A 23,498-nucleotide genomic window follows, 5' to 3' on the forward strand; every position below is an offset into this window, starting at 1 on the left:
CCCATGCCTGGAGCTCTGTCTCATTCTTGCAGGGTGGGGAAAAGATTGGAAAGCGAGCCCTCCAACGTCAACAATGGCTCGAGCCCCCCTTCTTTCTGCCAAAGCCTCTCGTGCTCCCTGGTGGCCCTCCTCCACTCACCGAGGGTGACGTACGTGCAGGGCCAGCAGGAGCCCCTGGGTTGGCCCAGTGGGGGCCTCTCCCTTGCTTCCCACACCTAAGCAACACACAGTCCGATCGCTGCGTTGGTACCTGGCATTCATTTCCTCTGTACTCAGAAGGCCTAGATGCCACCAGATGAATCCTCCCCCAGGCATGGAAGTAGTTTTAGGTTCATAAAGGTTTTCACCCCTTCCAGCTCTGAGGACTCGGTCAGCGCCTGCGCAAATACATTTTAAATTAAAAACTCCCAAGGACGGAAAGATTCGGTTGACTCTTAACACGGGCCCCGAATGACGTGGATTAAGAAATAGGATTAAAATGAACAGTTTGGGCGGGGAGGCAATGGCACGGGGCTCGAGTAATCCTTTAGCCGGGCCGCTTCTACAGCATCTTCTAAGGAACTCCCCAGACACCTCCCCTACCAGGAGACAGGCCAGTTTCACAGGTGCGGCCCCTCCGGGCCTACGGATTTGGCCCCCCCCAACGAACCGCATCAATTCCTACCTTCAAAATTCCTAGTTCTGCCCTCGTGCCCCTGTCTTCCCCGTGGTTTTAGCCTCTCTCTCTCAGCAGATGACTCCAATCCCACCTCTAGCCCAAACTGTTCCTTCAGACGCACAACTTTAAATTCCAGCTGCCTAGCAAGTGGGCTCCGCACAACGGCCCCAACCCAAATCCTCTTCCGGCGCCCTCCGCACACCCCCAGTTTTTAGCAGCAGCCTCTCCCGGGTCCCTCTCCCCCATCCTCCCGAGTCCTGAACGGCTTGATGCAGCTCTCCCCTATGCTCTCCACCCCCTGCTGACCAAGCCTCCCTTTTGTAAAGGCCCTACTGCCCGGACGTCCTGGCTCTCCTCGGCCCTCACACCGTGTCCTCTTTTTCTTGGGCCTGCGCCTACTTCTTCCGGGTTGGTGTTCCCAGACCACTGGATGCACTCTCGACATTCCTTCCTGAGTGACCTCATCTCCCCACATGATTGCAAGCCACATTAACGCTAATGACTCCCAAATCAGTATTTCTAGCCCAGACGTCAATCCCAGGCTTCGGACTTGCGTCCAACGGCCTGCTGGCTACCGGTGCTCGGGGGTGCCGCAAGTACCTCACACTCAGAACTGGAAACATGGAATTATCGCCGCCCTCATTACACGGCCTCCCTCCTCTCTGGCCTCCAGCCCCAGAAGTCACCAACACCCCGCACGCCCTAGCAGCCCTGTTTGGCTGTGCCCAGTACGTGAGGTCCTTAGCACCCGGACAACGGCACTAGCTTCCCAACGGCTCCTGGCCTCTTGCCTGCTTTCCCGGAAACTCATCTTCCACGCGCGGCCCTGTGACCCACGTGACTTGAGCCCTCCAGTCCACTGCGTAAACTCCAAAGCCTTTATCACGGGCCACCGGACTCTTGTCACTCGACCCCTATCTAGCTGTCACAGCTCGCTGGTACAGCCGGCAGCCCAGGGACAAACAGGTGGTGTTCCTTACACAGCACACTCCTCTCCATGATGACAAGCCCTCTTCCCAAGTCTGCGCTCCCTGCCCCTGTGCCTAACACACCAGCAGGTCACCTGGAGAACTTTCACAAATGCTGAGACTCAGGTCAGACACCTCCTCCAGGAAGCCATTCGCAAATCTATCGCCAGGCTTCCCAACTGAGTGCTAACTGTGGTTGTCCTCCCCTCGAGGCTCTGAGTTCCTTGAGGGCAGCATTTACATCTTATTCTTGTATCCCTGGCTTCTTTGGGCCACCGATTTTTGCTGAATAAATCAGTTAGTGCCCACAGCTAGCAGATTCTACCTCGGCAATCCTTTCCATCTACTTCCACCGTGCCCTAAGTCCTTACATATGGTTGAAGGGATGCCACCAAAATGCAGTTCCTAATTGCCTTTTCTCATAGCTCTTCTAACATCCTCCTGACCTGTGCCCCCCTCGTCCAGAGATGGAGGGTAGACGGCAGAATTACCACCCTTCTATTTCTCCATCCACAGCAAAAACCACTAAACACCATGCTGGGTCCACTCTCGGCCTCGGAATCCTTCGCAACACAGCCCTCCAGGCAGGTAGTGCGACTCGATTCGTTTTGGCTAAGACTGCTGCCATTTCCCAGGAATGCAGTTGTGGTTACCTGTCTCTTCCGTGCTAAACCCCTTGGGCTCCTTGATTGCCTCCCAAGTAGGCACTGGTCCCACCAAGTAGTATTTCAAGGTTTTCTCTAAATTCACTCCATCCTTGTGCGCCCCGTTCCTCTCACTGGACCGGGTGGGTTTTCCCGACGTAACCCCTTGCTTTCTCTCCCCGTACCTCTGGTTCATGCTGCAACTCCCGCTAAGAATCTGCCGCCTCCCCTCACGCTTTGGCTCCAGTTCCACCCTAGCCCCTAGCTCCGTCTGAGCACCACTTCCTCCAGTCTGTGGGTCTCCCAAGTGTGGGCCTGGCCAGCAGCATCAGTACCGCACGGGACAGTCGAAACGCATTCCCCCAGACCCCGCTGGGGACCTGCTGAACCGAAACTCTGGGCCGGCGCCCTGCGGGGGACTCGCTGTGGGCTCACGTCTGAGAAAGACTGCTCTGAGACGTACCATATGCTCTCCCCAGCCCACTCTGCGCTCGCCTTCCCACAGCAGGGGAGGCTGGTCCCAACACTTCACATGCTGCCCGGCACTCTAGCTTTCCTGGCCTCGATGCGCTTGCCCCCCCGCCCCCACCCCGCCCCCATCACCTGGGCTGGGTGATGAGCTCCCAGAGAGAACCCACACCCTTACCCAAGTCTGCCTCTGCCACCCCTGCAGAGCCTGGTACCGAGAAGGTGCACCATCAGGGCCGGACCCTGAATCCTGTTTCAGCGCTTACCTGGGTAAAGGAACGGGACAGCTGCTCTTCCTCAACTCTGACTCTGAAGCCTTCTAACTTCACCACTGGCGACATCCTGAGAGTTCCCCAGAGCGGCTGGATTGGCACAGACCGTGTCCTTGGGCTTCGGATGAAGAGAAGGTTCTCTCTCTCAAACTGAACTGTTTCTATAAAGTTCCTACCCCAGGCCTCCCTTAGTCCACATTTTTGTAGCACTAAAGCCACCTGGTTGACCAGAGAAAAGGGAGAGGCAAAGACGAAAAGCTTTATGTGACCTGTCACTGCTTCCCAGATTTGTGCTTGTGGGGAGAGAGGGTTTGAACCCATCAACAGATAGACACAAAATATCTTTTTCCTCCCAGACCTGTGTTCCAAAGATGCAGTAATGGTCACTGGGTCCAGGTTCTGAATCCATACTTTTCCAACAGGAAACAAGGTAGAACCACAAATCATTAAAAGCTGGAACAGGGCTCAGGAGTGTTCCAACAAAAGGCCCACGTTTGTTGCCGTTCCCTTTTGTCAATCCCTCGCTCTGCATGCACATCAGAGAAACACCTCAGAACAGAGCAAGACTCTTCCTATTCTAGAAGAACTTGGCTTTAGTGCTACAAACACACAAACTCAGAATAAAGACATCTACACTAAGAGCAAGACTCGTGATGTTTATGACGTAGGTGGTGCCAAAGATAAGAAACTGAGCATTTCCACGACCTTTTCGGCAACAGCTTCAATGCCAGAGACGCAAAGATGGACCGCTACCCTAAACCCTGAGTGGAATCTAAATCAAAACGTGAACTTTGCTCTGCACGCTCAGCCTGCTGCTTTTACGAGGCCTACCGATTCTGGGAGAGTTGACCGTCTGGGTGTTTTGTAACCGGTCCTGCAGGAAGGTGGTACGCTTGACCAGACTTTTCACTTTCTCTGCCTAGAGTCCTCCAGTAAGATGTGGTCTTTAATGACAGAATGCCATACCTAAATTGCCTGACTGCTTTAAAATCTGGGGTGGGGGTGAAGGACGACTTGCACTCGTTACAGAATTCTCTGCAACTCTGTCTCCGTCAATCAGGACGTTCAATGAAGCAGAACCTCTGACCACGCTAGACACATGTTTGCTAAATTTAGCTTTGCCTCAGCAGGCGCTCAGAATAGCTCCTCGAGCTCTCATGTTACCCTTAGACAGTGATTCTTTTAAGGCTGCTTCTCCATGGCAGGCCGGCGCAGAGCAAGGGGCACTCCACGTGCTCTCTCGATGGCCATTGTTAAGAAACTGGCCTAAGGTAAGGGAATCCGGTCAGCCACAGCGAAGATGTTCACTCCCACCTCTCCGCCGCGGGAGCAGGAAGTTAGCCATATATCACCTTTCACGCGTTACAAGTAGTTTGCAGTTAACGGCCTGACATGCTCGATGGTCCTTGAACCACATCCCATATTACTCAGCCGTCCAAGTCTAGCGTCCCTGAATCTCTAGCTTCTCTGAATTAGATGTGGCCAAGTTCTATAAATAGAGAGAAAGCAAACTGGTTCTGTCAATCTTCTCATACTCTGGCAAGATAACATATTTTAAAATTATAAAAATATCTATGTCTTCATCACTCTAAAATTATTACATAACACATGATTTTTGAGGGGAAAAAAAAAAAGTTTACTTCTGTCTCTCCCTACCTTCCAACCCTCATGGACCTTCAAATGTTGTGATCATATTCAGCAAACTAGCAAACGTGAATCCAAACCAAAATTAAAGGCCTACTATGGGCCCAACTCTGTGTTACACAAATAGAGAAATGTTGGAGGTAAAAAAAAGCCGAGTCTCTCACTTTAATTCCCAGACAGACAGTCCATAGTAACTGGCGTTGGCACATTCACAGCTCATGTCAGGTTGACTGCAACTTTTACTGCACTATTAGCTTATGATCACTTTTTTTTTTTTTTTAAATGCTTACTTTTGAGGGAGAGAGAATGTAAGCAGGGGAGGGGCAGAGAGAGGAAGACACAGAATCCAAAGCAGGCTCCAGGCTCTGAACTATCAGCACAGAGCCCAATGCGGGGCTCGAATCCACAAACTGCAAGATCATGACCTGAGCCAAAGTCGGACGTTTAACCAACTAAGCCACCCAGGTGCCCCAGTTCGTGATCACTCTTAATGTGAGCCTTTAGAAACCACTGGAAGGTGGTTTTATCCCCGTGTGCCCTGGAAGGGGCCAACAGCCCCAGAAAGCTGAGGTCTTGAAAAGGTGAGTTGATATTATACATACACGAGGTAGATTCCACGTATTATGAGTTTGGCAGACTCTCCAATTATTCACTATTTATGCCCAATCTGAAGTAAGGCTTCCCCCAACATATGGCCTACTAAAAAACAACAAAATCTTAATACACATTGGCAGACTTTATAAATAAATGATATTTTAATCACCTGGCTTTGTTTAATCCACAAAATCACATTCACGGCTTTTTCTAGTCTGTCTTCCCTAACCACATGACCTGATGTATTTTCTGGAACCTTTCATGTTTTAAGAAAACCATTCTGCCTTTCATTTTGCAACCCCAGAGCCAACTTCCCTTACATTCTTAGTAGCTAATGCAGTCACATCAAAGAAACATTGATGGAATGGTGATCAATTAGAGTCTCAGAGACCTTCAGAATAGTTTAAAAAAAAAAAAAAGTCACCAAGCAAGAAAACTGCCGGTGTTGCCCGTGATGGCTCTTCCTTGACCACTCCCGTCACTGAAACCTTCCCCTCTGCGGCTGCCCTGGCCCAGAACCTGGAGCATTTCACTCCTTCCGCCATTCCTCCTGCAGTGCTTACAAGGCGGTGCACAGAGGGGTCTGAAACTTGTTTCTGCTGGTGACCTAAGGAGTTCACAGTCCACACTAGGCCAGAAGCAGCTCTCGGCCTCCGTGTCGGCAGCGGCCAGCCACGCGCCAGTCTAGAACCGTGGCGGTCACCGCCGCGGTGAAGGTTAGTGGCATGCATTTACAAAGTGTCTACAAAAACAGAAATAGGAATATTTGCTGTACTTCCCGCTCTTCCTTGGAGAGGTTCCCTTTGGTGAGCAACTGCCCTAGGGTTGACCCCCTCAGCCCAGGAAGTAACACAAGGTACTCGGGTATTCGTTGCCTGACCTTTCACAATCCCTTCCCGTCTTGCCCATCCTCACTGTTACTCTTTGGGCAGCGACCTGTTTGGCTCGCAGAGAAGAAGAGGGGGAACCACCTCGTTTTGAGGGTATAAAGTGTGACGGCACAGCTCTGACATCTCAAGCGCTCTAAGGAAGAAGAGTTTCTTCATGGTTATACTAATGTGAAGGCCTCCATATGCATTCACATACTGTTTCGATGGCCCAGATAGGGAATTCCTTAACTTTCTTTCTCAGTCTCACCACCCCCCACCCCGCCCGCCTCCCCCCCCCCACAACAACTTGGTAGATGAGTTTGTTTTGCCTCATCTAGTATAATCTAAGAATTCACCCTGGTTTTTTCCATTGTTTCTAGCATGAGCTGAGACACTGTATTTCCAATGAAGTGCCCAGAAGCATTTTTCAGCTAGAGACTAACCTGAGGGCCACGGACTCTGGCTCCACCTACACTATGGCACAAATCAAGTCTGTGGCAGCTTCCTCGCCTCCCACCAAAAGCAACAAAGCTTGGAGCAGGAAGCTCCCCGAAAGCAGAAAATCCAGAAGCTTGAGGAAAAGTGGCACCAGCTCCTGACCTGTAGTAATTGAGTGTGGCCACAGAGGACACCACATAAAAGGTGGACTGGGAATGGCGTGGTGGCCTCCTTCTTCAACCGGGGCAAATCACACAGGCCCCTGAGCCTCGTTTCGCTCCCGTTCCTAGAAAAAGTATATTTGAAAAAAACTCCCTCCTTGCTGTCATGATACTCCTCACTCCCTTAAGATATACTGAGAGAGGAAACCCCTACTATCCCCTAGTAAGAACTAAAATTAAGGGGACCCTAGAACTAAGTCAGGTGGCCATCACGATGATGGGAAGTTCGGCAGAAGAGAACTGGGTGGAGCAGGGAAGATCTCAGGCAGTCAAACCCTAGCACAAATAATTTAGTGTTCTTCATCCGATGAAAGGCCTTCAATTTCATCTCTGTCTCCCCCAATTGCCATCCAGAAGGCCTTGGCCACCTGTGGAGAGAAGCGTGCAACACATTTTAGGCAACAGCTACATTTCAGCTTGTTTCATGTGTCAGTCAATATGCTCAACTGATCAAGACCTAAAATGCTATCCTTGCCCTCCAGCCTTCCAGCAACATATATCAAAACCCTTGAATACCCTGACCCAGGACTTCGACTTCTAGAAATGCATACTGAGTCTAAAATCAGAGTTACGTACAAAGGTGATGGATGTGTAAGGTTATGCACAGCTTCACTATTTATAGAAGCAAAAAATGCACATGGCCTACACGTCCAAAAGGGAAATGGATAAATTAGGACACATTCATACAATGAAATACCATAAACCACATACATTTCCTGCCAAGAGCATGTGTTGCATTGGTAATAAAACAAAACAAAACAAAACAAAACAACTGGGAGTTTTCCAGCCCAACAGTTAAGAAGGCAAACATCCTGAGTCTCAATTAAAGTTCCATGTCACTCAACATACATTTGAAAAATCTTGGTTTGACTACAGCAATTATATTACTACAGTGTAAACATTCAATTCGTTCCAAGTTAATATCCAAAGAAAAGTTCACACTAAGGCACTTACAGAAATCAACAAGTGTGACATATAATAACATTAACAGACCTTCTGTAGACACTCAATAAATACCTGACTGATTGTCTCACCTTTTCTGCATGCAACTTTCTCTGCTCGTGAGGAAGCGTCGCAGCCTTGTCTAGGGGGAAAATATATCTTAAGAAATTCATCTAATAGCACAGGAGAGTCTGGAGTGTATGGATGTTGTAATGCTAGAAGATGGGAGATGGGTTTCAAAGACAAATGCGTATGGTGTAGTCATTAGAGCTGTTCGGGAGTTTAAGTCTTCCCGATTTTCCAGATGGGGATGAGGAGAGTCAACTGGCAGGGGTCTTACTGATTCCAGGTTAATGAGACACACTGAAAGAAACTGAGAGAGGCAAGAGAAGAAGGGCAAGTAAGAGGAAAGAGAGTGGAGAAAGAGGAAAATCTTCCCCGGGGAACTTCTACCAACAGAAGATGGCATGGTCCCCCCGGAGCCAAGGTTCTCCAGACAGCTGACACCAGAGCATGGAATCCAATCGGCGGTGACCAAACCAAATCCTACCATGTAAAACAGAGGAGCACCAGGACGGGAATGTGTCAGACGCAATGGATCCAATTACCTTTCATTTCCTTTAACTTGGAAAACAGTCTTTCAAAATTCTCCAAATCTCCTCCACCAGTGGTAAGACTGGCTAATTCTTGAATATCCAGATCTAACATGGGATCTGAAAAAAGGATTTGTCACATTAGTTGCCACATATCACTTACATATGGGCTAAATACGCATACAAGGCAATCAATCCTAGCTTTGACGGCGTCATCACTGGACGAGTACTCCATGTGCACCGTCTTCACTGCTCACAGTGCTTCTGCCTGCCTGGCTGCTGGCGGGCCTTCGTGAATGAAAAGGAGCATATTCTAGCCTTACAGCATTACACTGAGGCAAAGAATATGGCTTCGTTTCAGGGATGAGAAAACTAGAGCTCTGAGTGGAAGTGACTGGCTGGCTCCAGGTCACAGCTAGTGTGAGCTCGGATTCTGACTTAGGTGTTTCCAACTCGAAAGGCCACACTCTCCACTGAGGTGCACTGATCAACAGTAAGCGTCTGGAATTTATGCCGTATCTTCCTGTACAACAAATATTTTCGCATCTATTACTGACAACCACCATATAAGGTGGTTAGGACAGACCTCAATGTCTGCAATTTATACGTGGAGAAAGCTGCGTTTAAAAACGAATTCATCTAAAATTACAGTTATTCAGAAGTAGAGCCAAATCCTATTACTACAAAGCCTTTATTATTTCTACCACAACCTATTACCTCTTCATCAAAATTTGTTTTTAATCAGAATTCTTCCCCATTCTCCACTCCATACCGACCACCTCTATGATGTCTTCCCTAGGCATCCCAGATCACAAGCCTCCTTCCCTAGATTTCATTCCATACTTCGTGTTTCCAGAACTGTCTTGGCACTGGCACATGCTACTTTGCATTCTGACACCTCCCCACATTACTGAAATACCACTACAGTACGAGAGAGCTCACCTTTGTGTCTACATCACCGAGTGATTTATGTAATTCCTTTTCATTTTTGCAACAGCATTGTTAGGAAGAATTTTCTTTTACGTAAGGGGAAACTAAGGCCCATGGAGGCTAAACAACTTACTCGCGGTCATCTCACCGCTAGTGGTAGAGCCATGATTGGAACCCAGTTGTCCAGGACCCCAGGCCCACGACTTTAAGCATTATATCACAAGGCCTGTCTCTACATTTTTAGGCTGTAAGCTGCTTGAAGACAAGGACAACTTCTAATTCTTTGCATCTACTACAATGCCATACAGAGAATTTGGTGTTAAAAATGCATTTTGGTTAATAAATTCGCTTTGGACAAATTTCAATGGACATTTCATGTAGGCAGTTGACATACGGGGCTGGAGATAAAAATTTGTGATTTATCTGTGTATAAATGGTAACTGAACATAGAAGCACTTCATGCTTAAATATAGATTTGGCAGAGGAGGGTAGATGGAGTGATGAGGGATGGCAATATGTGAAGGCTGGGTAAAGGAGGGTCATCTATCAAAGAAAGAGAAGGAATAACCAGAGAGGTAAGAAGAAAACCAGGACATGTGCTAGGTGAGCCAAAGAAAATGTTTCAAAAAGGAACCGATCCACAATGTTGAATGCTGTCAAGAGGTTAAGACAAGGACTGGAAAATGTCTACGAAATTTAGTGGCATGGAGGTCACTGGTGAGCTGTTTCAGTGGCAAATGGGACAAAAGCTGAACAGTAATAGTGGGTGAGGGAAGGAAAGAAGTTCAGTAGAGAGGAGGGAGCTGCGGGGTTGACAGATGTTTTACCTTTGTTGGTTTGGTTTTGCCTTTTTTTCTTTAATTTTGACATAATTTCGGTACTACCAAAAAGTTACGAAAATAGTAAGTTCCGCCTTCCTCCCCTGGCATTAACATCTTATGTAACTAAAGGACAATTATGGATGTCAAGAAGTTCAAAATGGTAAAGTGCTATTAACTAAACTACAGACTTCATTCAGACCTCACCAGTTTTCCCACTAATATCCTGTTCCAGGATCTTACACAGAATTCAGCCGTCAGATCTCTTTAGTCTTCTTCAAAGTGTGATAGTTCCTTAGACTTCTGTCATCCTTCATGACTTTGACACTTTTGAAGAGTACTCGTCAGTTATTTTGTATCATGTCCCTCCAACTGGGTTTGTCTGATGGTTTCTTATTAGGCTGAGGCTATGCACCTTTGGCATGAAGACCACAAAAGTGATGTGCCCTTTCAGTGCCTCCTGTCAGGGGACAGGTGATGTCAGTGTGTCTTATTACCACTGATGTTAAAACTGGTGTCCGCCGGGTGTCTCCAGTGTAAAGTTACTATTATCCTCTCTGTACTAAATAAATATCTTGGGGAAGATACTGTGGAACATGCAAGCATTGTGTCTCTTCTCAAAATTTCATCTCCTAAGTTTCATGTGGATCAGTGGATCTTGGCCACAATGACAATTATTACTGTGGTGTGTGGCTAATGATGATTTTTCTTTCCCTCATTCCTTCTACCCTTACCAGAATTCTTCCATAAAGAAGAACTTCCCTTTTTTCCCTGGTTGTTTTTTTACTCAGTTATTTCTTATGCTAGTATGAATTCATAGATATTTTAGTTTATTCTGTGGATTACAGCCCAATACTAAATTCATTTTTTTAATGTTTATTTATTGAGAGAGAGAGAGAGAGGGGGGCAGACACAGAATCAGAAGCAGGCTCCAGGCTCTGAGCTGTCAACACAGAGCCCAACGCGGGACCCGAACCCACGATTCATGAGATCATGACCTGAGCTGAAGTCGGACGCTTAACCGACTAAGCCACCCAGAGCCCCTACTAAATTCATTTTTGCTGGTCAAATTGTTCCAGCATGAGCCACAGGAAGCTCTTTCAAGTTGGTTCTGGTGCCCTTTTAACATGCTCCCTTTTTTTTTTTTTTTTTTCTTCCAGTACCTCCTCACGTTCTGGCCCCACAGGATAACTCTAGGCTCATCCTGCATTTTTCTGGTCTCTAGCCTTGGAATCAATCACTTCTCCAAGTGACCCTGGATCCTTTTGTTGGAGGATGGTATTTAAAAACCAAGATCTAAATGCTAAGGGTGGTGGGGCGCCTGGGTGGCTCCGTCAGCTAAACGTCCGACTTTGGCTCAGGTCACGACCTTGCGTTTTATAAGTTCAAGCCCCGCGTCGGGCTCCGTGCTGACAGCTGGGAGCCTGAAGCCTGCTTCGGATTCTGTGTCTCCCTTTCCCTCTGCCCCTCCCCCACTCGCTCTCTATCTCTGTCTCTCAAAAATAAATAAATATTAAAAAAAAAAAAAAAAGAATTTAAATGCTAAAGGTGCCAACTGCTATTGGAGTATGGTGCTTCCAGGCCCTCTCAGTGGAAAGCGGTAGGACGCGTACACACGTCTCTCTCTATTGCTCTAGCGCAGAAGTATGCCGTCACGCTAACACCTTCAGTTCCAGCCCAGTACCAAACGGTGCATCCCGCCTTCTTCTTTCCTTATGTGACTTCTTTCTCGGACAGTGAGAAACCTAGCGCTCATTATCTATATTTTTTAAATGTTTTCAACCCTGATACATCTAAAATATATATTGTGTCAGGATTTCTAAACCATACTCCTGTGAGAATCAAATGTATTAAGCAGAGTTCACTATTTCTGTTCAGTTCTGTTTTTAGCCTCATGGTATTTAGTCAGATGCTGTTTCCCCATGTTATTCAGGCCAGTTCTTGTCTTCCCTACCTCTTCAGTGTGGTTACTGTTGTTTGTTTTTGTTTTTGTTTTTTCCCATGACAGAGACTTTAGCACATCTAAAACCAATAGGAGAAGGGCACCTGGGTGGCTCAGTTGGTTAAGCGTCTGACTTCAGCCGAGGTCATGATCTCGCTGTTCCTGAGATGGAGCCCCGTGTCGGGCTCTGTGCTGACAGCTCAGAGCCTGGAGCCTGCTTCAGATTCTGTGTCTCCCTCTCTCTCTCTCTGCCCCTCCCCCACTCATGCTCTGTCTCTCTCTCAAAAATAAACACATTAAAAAAATTTTTTTTTAAACCAATAGGAGGGACCCAACTAGAAGACAAGGTTGAATATATGAAAGAGTAAAGAGATTATATGTAATTTTTCCTTCTTTATATGTTTCTATTACCAAACACTTAAGTTTTCTACTGGACTATCTTCTAATCAGAAAGTGTTTTAAAAGCTGCACATGGGCCCTCCGTGGTGGCATCGCGAGAACGCAGAACTGTCCGCAGTTCCACAACAAGAGAACGTTTACAGTTATTATCAACCACATCCCGTGGCTTTTGGACATCTGAGTGGATTCGAGTTTCAGTTCCAGGACCCTCTTGTTAGATGCCCTTGGACAAGCTATTAAACTGCTCTGGGCCTCAGTGTCATCTCCATAAAATAACTTTTCTGCTGAACTTCTTTACCCAACACAGGAAAGTAGATATAAAGGAACTTTAAAAGGATGTGAAAGGGCTTATAAAGTTGTATTATTCTTGTTATCATCAATTCTGCCAACTGTTAAATACTATGAAAAAAACTGGAATATGGAGATATAAAGCTGTTTCACCACCTGGTTCTGTCTGTCTCAGCTAAGATGATCTGGATCAGGATCCTGCTGAGAGAATCAGAGAGAAAATGGTACCCACAGATTGCTTATATAGCAATTCTCCCTCCCTTGCTGATAGCCATCCACCAGGCTCACGTTCATTGGGGTACACAATCCATTTTCTTCCCTTGTTCATCTTCAAAGTCAATTTCCCCCTCGATGATGTATGTCCCACACCTATTCCAAGTTCCACAGAGCTGTCTCCTGGCAGCCAAAGGAGGAACTTACCCACGATGCTATCTGCCTGGGCATCTGTTGTGTTAGATGCACCGCCCCGATGATCCAAGAGAGATTCAGTCCTAGCTGCTGCTGGCAAACGGGGCTGCTGTTGAGGGAAATACACACAAGCAGTAATTTAATTGCAGGCTATTTCAGAACTAAAGCCAAAAAGGCTCACACTTCCACTCCCCAGTTGGCTCTAGAGAAGCAATAATGGGAGCTAGAGACAAAGAGAGATGGAAGAAGAGTTGATGTCACATAAAAAAAAAAAAAAAAAAAAAAATCAGAGGCTAAAAAGTCACCAACTCAGGAGTATTTTCCCTCAAGGAAAAACTAGAAAGTGTTATGATTCTGCTACTGGCTATTAAAACGTGGTTTTTTGTTTGCTTTAAGAGCCATGTTTTATTCAAAATGCAAAAATCAACATAAGTATTTCTCAAAGAGCTCAAGACTGATGAAAAAGTTGCCTGGAAAGACCACATGGCACTGTGTCATTTGCTCTTGGTTCCAGCAAGCTGACCAAGGCACACTTGGACCAAAGACCTTGAGGACACAGGGTTGAAGTCAGACTAGGAACTTCACTGAGGACAGGGACGCTGCCTCTGGTTTGTACAGGGCCTCGTACATGGGAAGTATTGAGAAAGAACCATCAATTTTATTTCATAAAGATCTGCAGGCAACTTTATGTCTCAAGGAAATCCTAGCACGCTTTTTAAAGTACGCTCGCCCAAAAAACCCCATGCGGGAGCCTAAATTGTGATCATCTTGAAAGGGCTTACTGCTTTAATGCTGGACCAGCCTCCTCTCAACAGGCACCAGGCACAAGAGGACTGTTTTAGATTCTCTTTTTATCCTTAACTATTTTCTGCTGCCTCTTAAATGGAAAGGAAAAAATGACAAATGGTATAAAGAGTCATAATGACAAGGAGAAATTAAAACCAAAGGATCCAGGAAAAATCTTTACCTCTGAGTGACGCATCTCTGCTGACCCAATGCTATGGTTTGCTCCAGCCAATGAGCTGAGAAGGCTAAAGCCTTGGTTCCTATCTGAAAAGAAAACAATCCAGTCACGGACATTTGTTATTTACGTTGTAAAGTGTTAAAATGACCGTGATAAAACACAGTGGCTATTTCCTCATTATAAAAGTTCTAACTATAAAAACTGTTACTCTGGGACATTAGGAATTTATAGATCTTTTTAAAAAAAAAATTTTTTTTAACATTTATTTATTTTTGAGACAGAGAGAGACAGAGCATGAACGGGGGAGGGTCAGAGAGAGGGAGACACAGAATCCGAAACAGGCTCCAGGCTCTGAGCTGTCAGCACAGAGCCCGATGTGGGGCTCGAACCCACAAACCGTGAGATCATGACCTGAGCCAAAGTCGGCCACTTAACCGACTGAGCCACCCAGGCGCCCCAGGAATTTATAGATCTTAATGCATGGACTCGTGCTTGCATTTTCATCATACTTGTTATTTGAAAATATGAATTTTTTTGGAATAAAAACTTCTTTTTTTTTTTTATTATTTTTTAAAAAAAAATTTTTTTTTTCAACGTTTTTATTTATTTTTGGGAGAGAGAGAGACAGAGCATGAACGGGGGAGGGGCAGAGAGAGAGGGAGACACAGAATCGGAAACAGGCTCCAGGCTCTGAGCCATCAGCCCAGAGCCCGACGCGGGGCTCGAACTCACGGACCGCGAGATCGTGACCTGGCTGAAGTTGGACGCTTAACCGACTGCGCCACCCAGGCGCCCCTGGAATAAAAACTTCTTAAGAAAACAGTCACCAACAATCACCATACTCTCTCAATTCTGACTAATTTTTAAAACTCATAGACACAGGTCCAGGCCAAATATAATGGCAGGTCCACCACAAAAAACAAAACCACTCAGTGGTTCTTTTGTAAAGGTTAACAGCACTCATGTTTTAATAGTCACTATGAACCAATATGGCAGTGTTTCAAACGGTGTTTCAAATGTTCAGAAATGTTTACAAAAAAGCAACACAGGTGCGTTATCATCAGGTGAAAAGGAGCATGCATGCTTTTTAAAATAAAGCTTTCATTTTGTAAGGGATAAGGACTCCCTATACTCTTAATGTTTGTATTTACAATGGAGGACAAATCTGGAGCAGAACATCTAGAAATGACGACAGCCCTGGCGCCAATCACAGCTTCCTCAGAATCACCTGGAACACCTATGAAAACTAGCCAGGTATTCAAGGACCCTATCTCAGACTCACTGAAGCAGAATCTCTGGGGCAGACACCAAGGAAGCTGAACTTCCATTTCTCGAAGTTTACTTATTTATTTATTTTTAGTGATCGCTACGCCCACCGTGAGGCTCAAACTCATGAGCCCAAGATCAAGAGTCGCACGCTCTTCCAAATGAGCCAGCCAGGTGCCCCAAAAGCTGAACTTCTCACACATACTCCAGGAGAATCTTTGAAGGACAGGGATCAGGGAAGTCGGAAGGACAAAAAGAAAAGAAAATCACTACTTTAGAGTAGAAGGCGACACCCACAATCCAGGAGTCTAAAGGTACAGTTGTCAAAAAGCTATCTTCCTTCCCCTTGCCTTTCCTCTATCTGTCCCTTCCCCGGACCCATCCTCAGCTCTTTAAACCACCTAGAGGTTCCTAGGTCCTACCCCCGTCGTGTGAAATCTGTTGCCAGACAGTCACACAGAGGTGCTGACAACAGAGAGACACCTGCCGTCTCCGTCCTTCGACACCACAACAACCGCACATGCTAGGCCGCACAGCTTTTTCCAGCTCGGCCTCTCACCCCGCGGGTACCCTGCCCGCTGTAGGACCTGTGTGGGCGCTGGGCAGCACCAGGGGCCTGTTGATTTTCTCACACCGTACCCCAGCGTCCACGTACCCCTGGAGCCCCTTTTACCTCCTCATCCAACTCGGTCACTCTGCCAGGAACACGCCAGGCCAAGTGCTCGGGTGCGTCTCACGCAAGGACCAAGCGCTAAGGTGTCACCAAGGAAGGCAGCGGAGACCCAGAGGCTGAGAGAAGTAGATCCATGTGGTGTCTCACGCCGATGGCTTCAGAGAGCCTGGGATATTTGGTCCAATGTGCTATAGATTTTAAAGCAGTTGTACACAGTTCAGTGCTCTCACAGGGATTCTCCATGTCATGGAGCTCTTAGAGTAGACTTGAGGCTCTTTGTACACAAGGCAGTACCTGAGTAATAGGGTACTGCTGTAAGAGAGTCCTCACCTCTGTTACTGGAAATACAGTGGGCTTGGGGTAATCTTCAAATCCAATTCACAAATCCCTGCCTATTCTAATTCCACGGCTTATGTTTTTCCTCTGTTGGGCATCACCTAAACTTGGCAGGCCAGGCTGCAATCCATGAAGACTAAGGCAATGTTGTGTCAACTTAGGCATATTGTTTGATCAAAACAGTCTGTTTAAAGTCCCTCGTTCTTTTTTTTTTTTTTATGTTGTTAATGTTTTTACTTATTTTTGAGAGAGAAAGAGAGAGAGAGAGAGAGAGAGAGAGAATATGAATCTGAAGCAGGCTGCAGGCTCCGAGCTGTCAGCACAGGGCTGGACTCGGGGCTCGAACTCACGAACCGCGAAATCATGACCTAAGCCGGAGTCGGACACTTAACTGACTGAGCCACCCAGGCACCCCAAAGTCCCTCATTCTTTATAGTGGCTGCCTCCAAGGAGGGGGTCTGGGAGGGACAGGAGTTAGAAGAGCCAGACTCATCACTGTAGATCACGAAAAAGTCTGAATAGTGGGAAGAGAACTGGGCTCCAGGTCAGAAAGCTTGGATTTCATTCCTGGCTCTGCCTCCCCATGTGATCGCGGGCAAATTAATGAATCTTTCTGTGTCTCAATTTTTCGATCCGCCAAATAAGAGGAGTGCTATATTCATGGTTGTGAAGGTCCTTTCTGCCCTAGGTGTCTGTGATTTTATGAAGAGGTACTCTTTCGCCTCTCTTACAGTAGCTCTGAATTAGCTGGGCTTTTTAAAAAAATTACTAAATAGAGGGGCGCCTGGGTGGCGCAGTCGGTTAAGCATCCGACTTCAGCCAGGTCACGATCTCGCGGTCTGTGAGTTCGAGCCCCGCGTCAGGCTCTGGGCTGATGGCTCAGAGCCTGGAGCCTGTTTCCGATTCTGTGTCTCCCTCCCTCTCTGACCCTCCCCCGTTCATGCTCTGTCTCTCTCTGTCCCAAAAATAAATAAAGGTTGAAAAAAAAAATTACTAAATAGAAAAACAAGAACCTTAAGTTTCCTAATCCTTTTAAGGTTCACAGATGACTACGAGTTTATAATCAGGTTTTGGACTAATTATAATAAGCTGGAAGGACTTTCGCTCAGGATTTTCTTATAAACAACGGAGAAATGTAGTCAACTGACAAGAGAGTTCACGATGTTCCCCTGCTTATATTTTAAGGAGATCAGAAACATAGCAATTGTCATGATTAGAAAAGCAATTCATTCTTGTTTATACAAAGCGGATCGCTCACACATTAATGTTGCTCAAAAAAACTTGGATGATATTTTATCCACCTACGGCTTTAAAGAAACTCAGTCCTGCCTAGTTCAAAACGTGTTTAGCAAAATTCTGCCCGTGTGCACCCACTGTAAAACCATTCTCATAGGAAAGGATTACATAAATCTTTTCTTGTTTGCCAGATTTTTCTCCCCAGGACTCAGGGCATGGAAATATCATCCCTATTAAGAAGAATTTATTTCTTTAGCAGGTAGTTGTTGAAATTGGCTTTTGCCCCTCTCGTTTTATCGATGCCACAAAACACCACACCAGGAAGGAATAAATTAATCCACTTACTGAACGGATTCTTCTGGAGCTTCAGAGCTAGAGAAAAGGGAAGTTGTTAATGGTGGAAAATAAATTCTTCTGGAAGGCACAGTAAGTATATTAAACTCTGGTCCTAAAAACATCTAATTCCATTTCAGACTACTCAATTGGCACCTGTGGAATACTAGATTTTAAAAAGGATAGTCATGAAAAACTCTAGTGGTGCTGGTCATTAGCAGAGAATTCTTACACAAGTGTCCGAAACAGAGCTATGGCCTCTAGAATAAAGATTTCATGTGCCTTGGGGAGGAGCTTCTATTTATATATTTATTTTTTTAATAAGTTTCCAGAAAATTTCATATAGATGACAGTGTTTGGGTATCTCTTCATAAATCTAAAAGCACAGGATTTTGGGGACGCTTGGGGCGCTCAGTCGGTTGAGCGACCAACTTCAGCTCAGGTCATGATCTCACAGTTTGTGGGTTTGAGACCCGCATCGGGCTCTGTGCCGACAGCTTAGGAGCCTGGAGCCTCCTTTGGATTCTGTGTCTCCCTCTCTCTCTCTGCCCCTCCCCCACTCATGCTCTGTCTCTCTCTCTCTCAAAAATAAAATAGAAACATTAAAAAAATAAAATAAAAGCCCGGGATTTTTATAGAAACGTAACATGTACTTCACACAGCAACTGTGACTTCCATTCCCTGAGACACTTACAGAACTGAAAACTTGGGCCCAAAGGGAAATTTTAGCAGAAGGTTAAACATACGAAGGAGGCTGGGATATCCGCTGACGGCCTGATAGGACTCAGGCTGCACTGTGTCAGCCAGAGAGGTTTTTACTTCAAATTTCTACACAACACAGCTACAATATTAAGCATTTCCACGACCACACACCCAAAACGTCTTAGATGACCTGTTATGTATCTTCTGTGTCCATATTCAGCTTTTATTTCTTTAAAGCGGCAATTAGTTGGCACCATCTGTAGACGTTCAACTTTTCTTTACATCCCCTTTCTCTCCCCACAAAATATTTTGTTTTCTACCCAGTGATACACGTGACCCCACTTACACCACAGCTAAGATTTTCGACTTCCATAGAGAAGCTGGGCCTATTTTTTCTTATTTTTAAATCACACCATGAAAACTTATTTTAAGCAAGTACTCCCTCAAAAATGATTTCACTAGTATTTGGGAAATAAGCCTACACATCTTTTTCACATTCCACTTCTTTAAAAAAAAAAGTTTTTTTTTTGTTTTTTTTTTTTTTAATGTTTAATTTTGAGAGAGGAGAGAGACAGAGTGTGAGTGGGAGAGGAGCAGAGAGAGAAGGAGACAGAATCCAAAGCAGGCTCCGGGCTCTGAGCCGTCTCAGCACACAGCCTGATGCAGGGCTGGAACTCACAAACCGTGAGATCATGACCTGAGCAGAAGTCAGACACTTAACCGACTGAGCCACCCAGGCGCCCCTATCACATTCCACCTTCTGCTTGACATAATGAAATGAATGATTCTGAAATCACAGAAGAATTAGAAAAACTGATTTATTCTCTTTCAATCAACTATTTATTGCTTGAAAAGACAAAACTCGGATGCACCGTAGCTGGCAGTACGTGAATCCATGCTCTCCCACACCTGGGCACCTGCTCCCAAGTCTAGAACTGTTTCTGCCAATACCTGAAGATACAATGAACATAACCAGAAAGTAACCAGACTATGCTTTTTCCCTTTATCCTGACTATAAACGAAATGTTCACCATAGAAAATTCGGGAAGTAGAGAACAGTATAAAGAAGAAAATGAAACCATAAGAGATGCCAATCAATGCTTTGGTATATGTCCTCCTGCTCCTTTTCTCTATGCACGCATACACACAATTTCTTAACAAACTGCACTAAACATCAGAATGAGTACCAAAGTTGTAAAGGAAAGCTTTACACTAATTTCTTTTTAATTTTTTAAATCTTTATTTATTTTTGAGAGAGAGAGAGAGAGACAGAGTGTGAGCAGGGGAGGAACAGAGAGAGGAGGAGACACAGAACCCGAAGCAGGCTCCAGGCTCTGAGCCATCAGCAAAGAGCCTGACGCGGGGCTCAAACCCACAAACTGCGAGATCGTGACCTGAGCTGAAGTCAGATGCCCAACCGACTGAGCCACCCAAGCGCCCCTACACTAATTTCAATCACGACTCCACCATAGAGTCCTATCTCTAGAGCCTGAAGCACACTCTTGAAAATCCTCAAAGGAATGTTTAGAATCAAGTGAAAAGTCATTCAGAACCAAGTGTGGGGAACCATAAGATGTTACCATAAAGAAAAAGAGGACTTTTCTTATGTAGTTCATAACCAGTTCTAGAAAGAATACCAAAGGAAAACTACCAAAAATGTTTTGCATGGTGGCCACAGGCGGGGGCCTGCCTTACCCTCCAGGGTGACTAGCCTGAAGGGATCTCCCACCATTCATTTTGCTTATGGACAATTTGGGGGGCGATTTTTTTTTAAACCATAGTCTCATCATTTGACTCATTTACTCCATCTTCTCTAATTATTCACAATGCCCTCTTCCCCTTGTTCTCTTACAACAAACCTCTTCCACCAAGTTATGCCTTCAGTACACGCGCACACACACACATACACACATGGATCTATTTATTTTATTTTTGACCACAACATTCACAGTTAGCCAAGTGTTAAGAGATCATTCAAATCATTCCTTCAAAAGTTCCACAATATTAGGCATGGGATACAAAGAGGAGTGACTCAGTCTGATTCAAGGAATGTGAGTCCACAGAATGTAATGTTGGTATAATTCTACCCTATCCTAGAGATGAGGAAACTGGGGTCCAGAGACATGATGCCATTTTCCCAAGATGACCAAGGCAGAGACAGACCCTCTAGAACCCTCTTTGTTTACCACGCTCCCTCTCATTAATTTGATGTTGTTTTATTTTCCGATAACATTAAATTTAATGATTAAATTTTTATTCAATCATTTTTTACCCTCTCTTTTAAAAAAAATATATATATACATACTAAGGGCATTAGCCATCTACTTTCTCAAGAGAGTAGGCTAGGTATCAGATAACCAGACAGACCTTGTGTTTTTGGTACTTATTTCTTGCCACTGTTCTGTACCCCAGTTGTAAATGGTTCCTTAAACTGGAATCTGGGATTTCTACTTCAGTGTCTTGTTACCAAGTAAATTCGGGGGAAGCATACATTAATAAATGATTATTTCTTTTTATTTAAACAAAATTTTTTTTAATATTTATTTTTGACAGAGAGAGAGCGAGCAGGGGAGGGGCAGAGAGAGAATGGAGACACGGAATCGGAAGCAGGCTCCAGGCTCTGAGCTGTCAGCACAGAGCCAGATGCGGGGCTCAAACTCATGAACCGCGAGATCATAACCTGAGCCAAAGTCGGATGCTCAACCAACTGAGCCACCCAGGTACCCCTAATTCTTTCCATTTATAATGGGAACACAGAAAACCATCAAATGAAAGAATTGCTGTTTCCACTATTAAAATTCTGCTTAATCCTTACCCACCTGCATCACTAGAAACTAGATTACAATGAAGACAGTGGAATCTGGGCATTTCCTCTGAGGAAGAGTTTAAAATTTTTTTTTTCAACGCTTTTATTTATTTTTGGGACAGAGAGAGACAGAGCATGAACGGGGGAGGGGCAGAGAGAGAGGGATACACAGAATCGGAAACAGGCTCCAGGCTCTGAGCCATCAGCCCAGAGCCTGACGCGGGGCTCGAACTCACGGACCGCGAGATCGTGACCTGGCTGAAGTCGGACGCTTAACCGACTGCGCCACCCAGGCGCCCCTGAGGAAGAGTTTAGAATATATCCTTCAGCTCACTGTTTCTCAACCATTTTCATCATGGCCCCTAAAGGAAAAACTGCTGTTTCCTTCTCTACTCATAACCAACACTTCTGACACCAGATGTGTGGGTTTTTCCACACCGTACAATTCTCCAATTCTCGTATAATGTCAATTGGATGTCCTACAATTTACGATTCTGATACTAACTGCCTACAGTTAGCCCAGACCCCCCATGCTAAGGGCGCAATCCCACAAGGCTGCCCTCGTTTCCCCGCCAACTTCAGACACCAAATACAAGTCTCAGTGGTCACCTGAACTTCCAACTGGCCATAAATTGAGAGTTCCCACGACCCCTCCCTTGGTTCCATACTTTGCTAGGATGGCTCACAGAACTCAAGTCAGTTAACTTACTAAACTTACCAATTTAAAATGAAAGAATGTAACTCGGGAACAGCCAAATGGAAGAGACGCACAGGGCAACGTATCAGAGTGTGCTACCTTCCCAGTGCCTCAGTGTGTCCACCAACCTGGAAGGTTGCTTAGGGTTTCTAGGGAGGTTCCCTTACACAGGCACGATTGACTAAATCTTGGACCCTAGGTGCCTAACTCAACCATCAGCCCTGGAAGTCAGGGGGTGGGGCTAAAGGTTGCAACCCTCTACTCACGTGGCTGGTTCCCCTGACAACCAGCCCCCCACGTTTAGGGGCTTTCCAAAGTTAACATAACTCAGGTGTGGTTGAAAAGGGGCTTGTTATTGAATAATAAAAGATGCTCCCTTCACCTTTATAGATCTGGAGCTGTTTCAGGATCAGGACACAAACCAATTACTAATTTATAATATTACCTTAGAAGCTCTGTGCCAGGTACTAGGGTTAAATACAACTCCACTTGGCCTTTTTAGACTTTTATTCCTAATCATGCATGATACACCCTCCCCACGGAAATATGATCACAAACATACTGTATGTATGTTTACACAGTATATGTAGATCTGTGCTTCATATATAAAATGAATAATTTTTTTTACCCCCCAGAATCAATTTTCACCCCTTTGGGGGCAATGATGCCCCATTAAGAATGTTTATGAAACAAGACACTGGTAGCACCAAGAATATAAAACCAGGTTATTATAAGTTAACCCAAAAGTTACGTCTTATATTAGGAAGATTTTTAAATCTCTTTCTAGACTAATAATATGCCTACAACTTTAGTACTATAATTTTACCTGTTTGCTTTTACAATATGAAATTAAGTGACAAAAACACTTTAACTGAGCACCTGTGTACATAAGAGTTTTACCTCAAACTAAAGACAATAATTCCTTGTGACTCTAAATGATTTAAAATAAACTATCTTACGCTCACAAGTAATGTGTAAGTATTTATTACATTAACTATCTAGAGCTTTATCGGTACTCAGGATTAAGTGTAGAACAATAGAATAGACCCACCATTTCAGACAGCCTTTTAAAAAGGATTTATTTTAAACCCAACAAGAGAATATCACGATTGTAAATATCTATGCACCCAACACTGGAGCATCTAAATACATAAGGCGAATATCAGCAGACATAAAGGGAGAAACTGACAATAATATAATAATAATGGGGGACTTCAGCACCCCGGTTACATCCAGGCAGAAAATCAATAATGAAACGGTGTCTTTGAATGGCACATTAGACCAAATGGACTTGACAGCTATATAGAGAACACTCCATCCAAAAATGACAGAATACACATTCTTTTCAAGTACACATGGAACATCCTCTAGGATACATCATATGTTAGG

At 45.2% G+C, this 23,498-nt stretch overlaps 1 protein-coding gene across 6 annotated transcripts in view; it reads right to left on the minus strand.

Annotated features, from left to right (window-relative positions):
- Positions 1-5,387: 5,387 nt before the first annotated feature.
- AAGAB (alpha and gamma adaptin binding protein) overlaps positions 5,388-23,498 on the minus strand; it is a 152,351-nt gene continuing 134,240 nt past the window's right edge. For 4 of the 6 annotated variants that reach the window (XM_086711026.1, XM_086711025.1, XM_025919745.2 and 1 more), the window contains 5 exons: positions 14,064-14,146; positions 13,109-13,205; positions 8,327-8,431; positions 7,811-7,860; positions 5,388-7,144 (listed from right to left, as the gene is read on the minus strand). In XM_086711026.1, coding sequence (XP_086567152.1) covers positions 7,067-7,144; positions 7,811-7,860; positions 8,327-8,431; positions 13,109-13,205; positions 14,064-14,146 — 413 coding nt within the window. In that variant the 3' untranslated portion in view covers positions 5,388-7,066. Of the gene's footprint in view, positions 7,145-7,810; positions 8,092-8,326; positions 8,432-13,108; positions 13,206-14,063; positions 14,147-23,498 lie in introns of those variants that run through there. The other 2 variants (XM_086711027.1, XM_086711024.1) reach the window with 2 other exon arrangements.

The sequence above is a fragment of the Puma concolor genome, chromosome B3, assembly GCF_028749965.1.
Source record: "Puma concolor isolate L17-30 chromosome B3, mPumCon1.1.hap2, whole genome shotgun sequence".
NCBI lineage: Eukaryota > Metazoa > Chordata > Mammalia > Carnivora > Felidae > Puma > Puma concolor.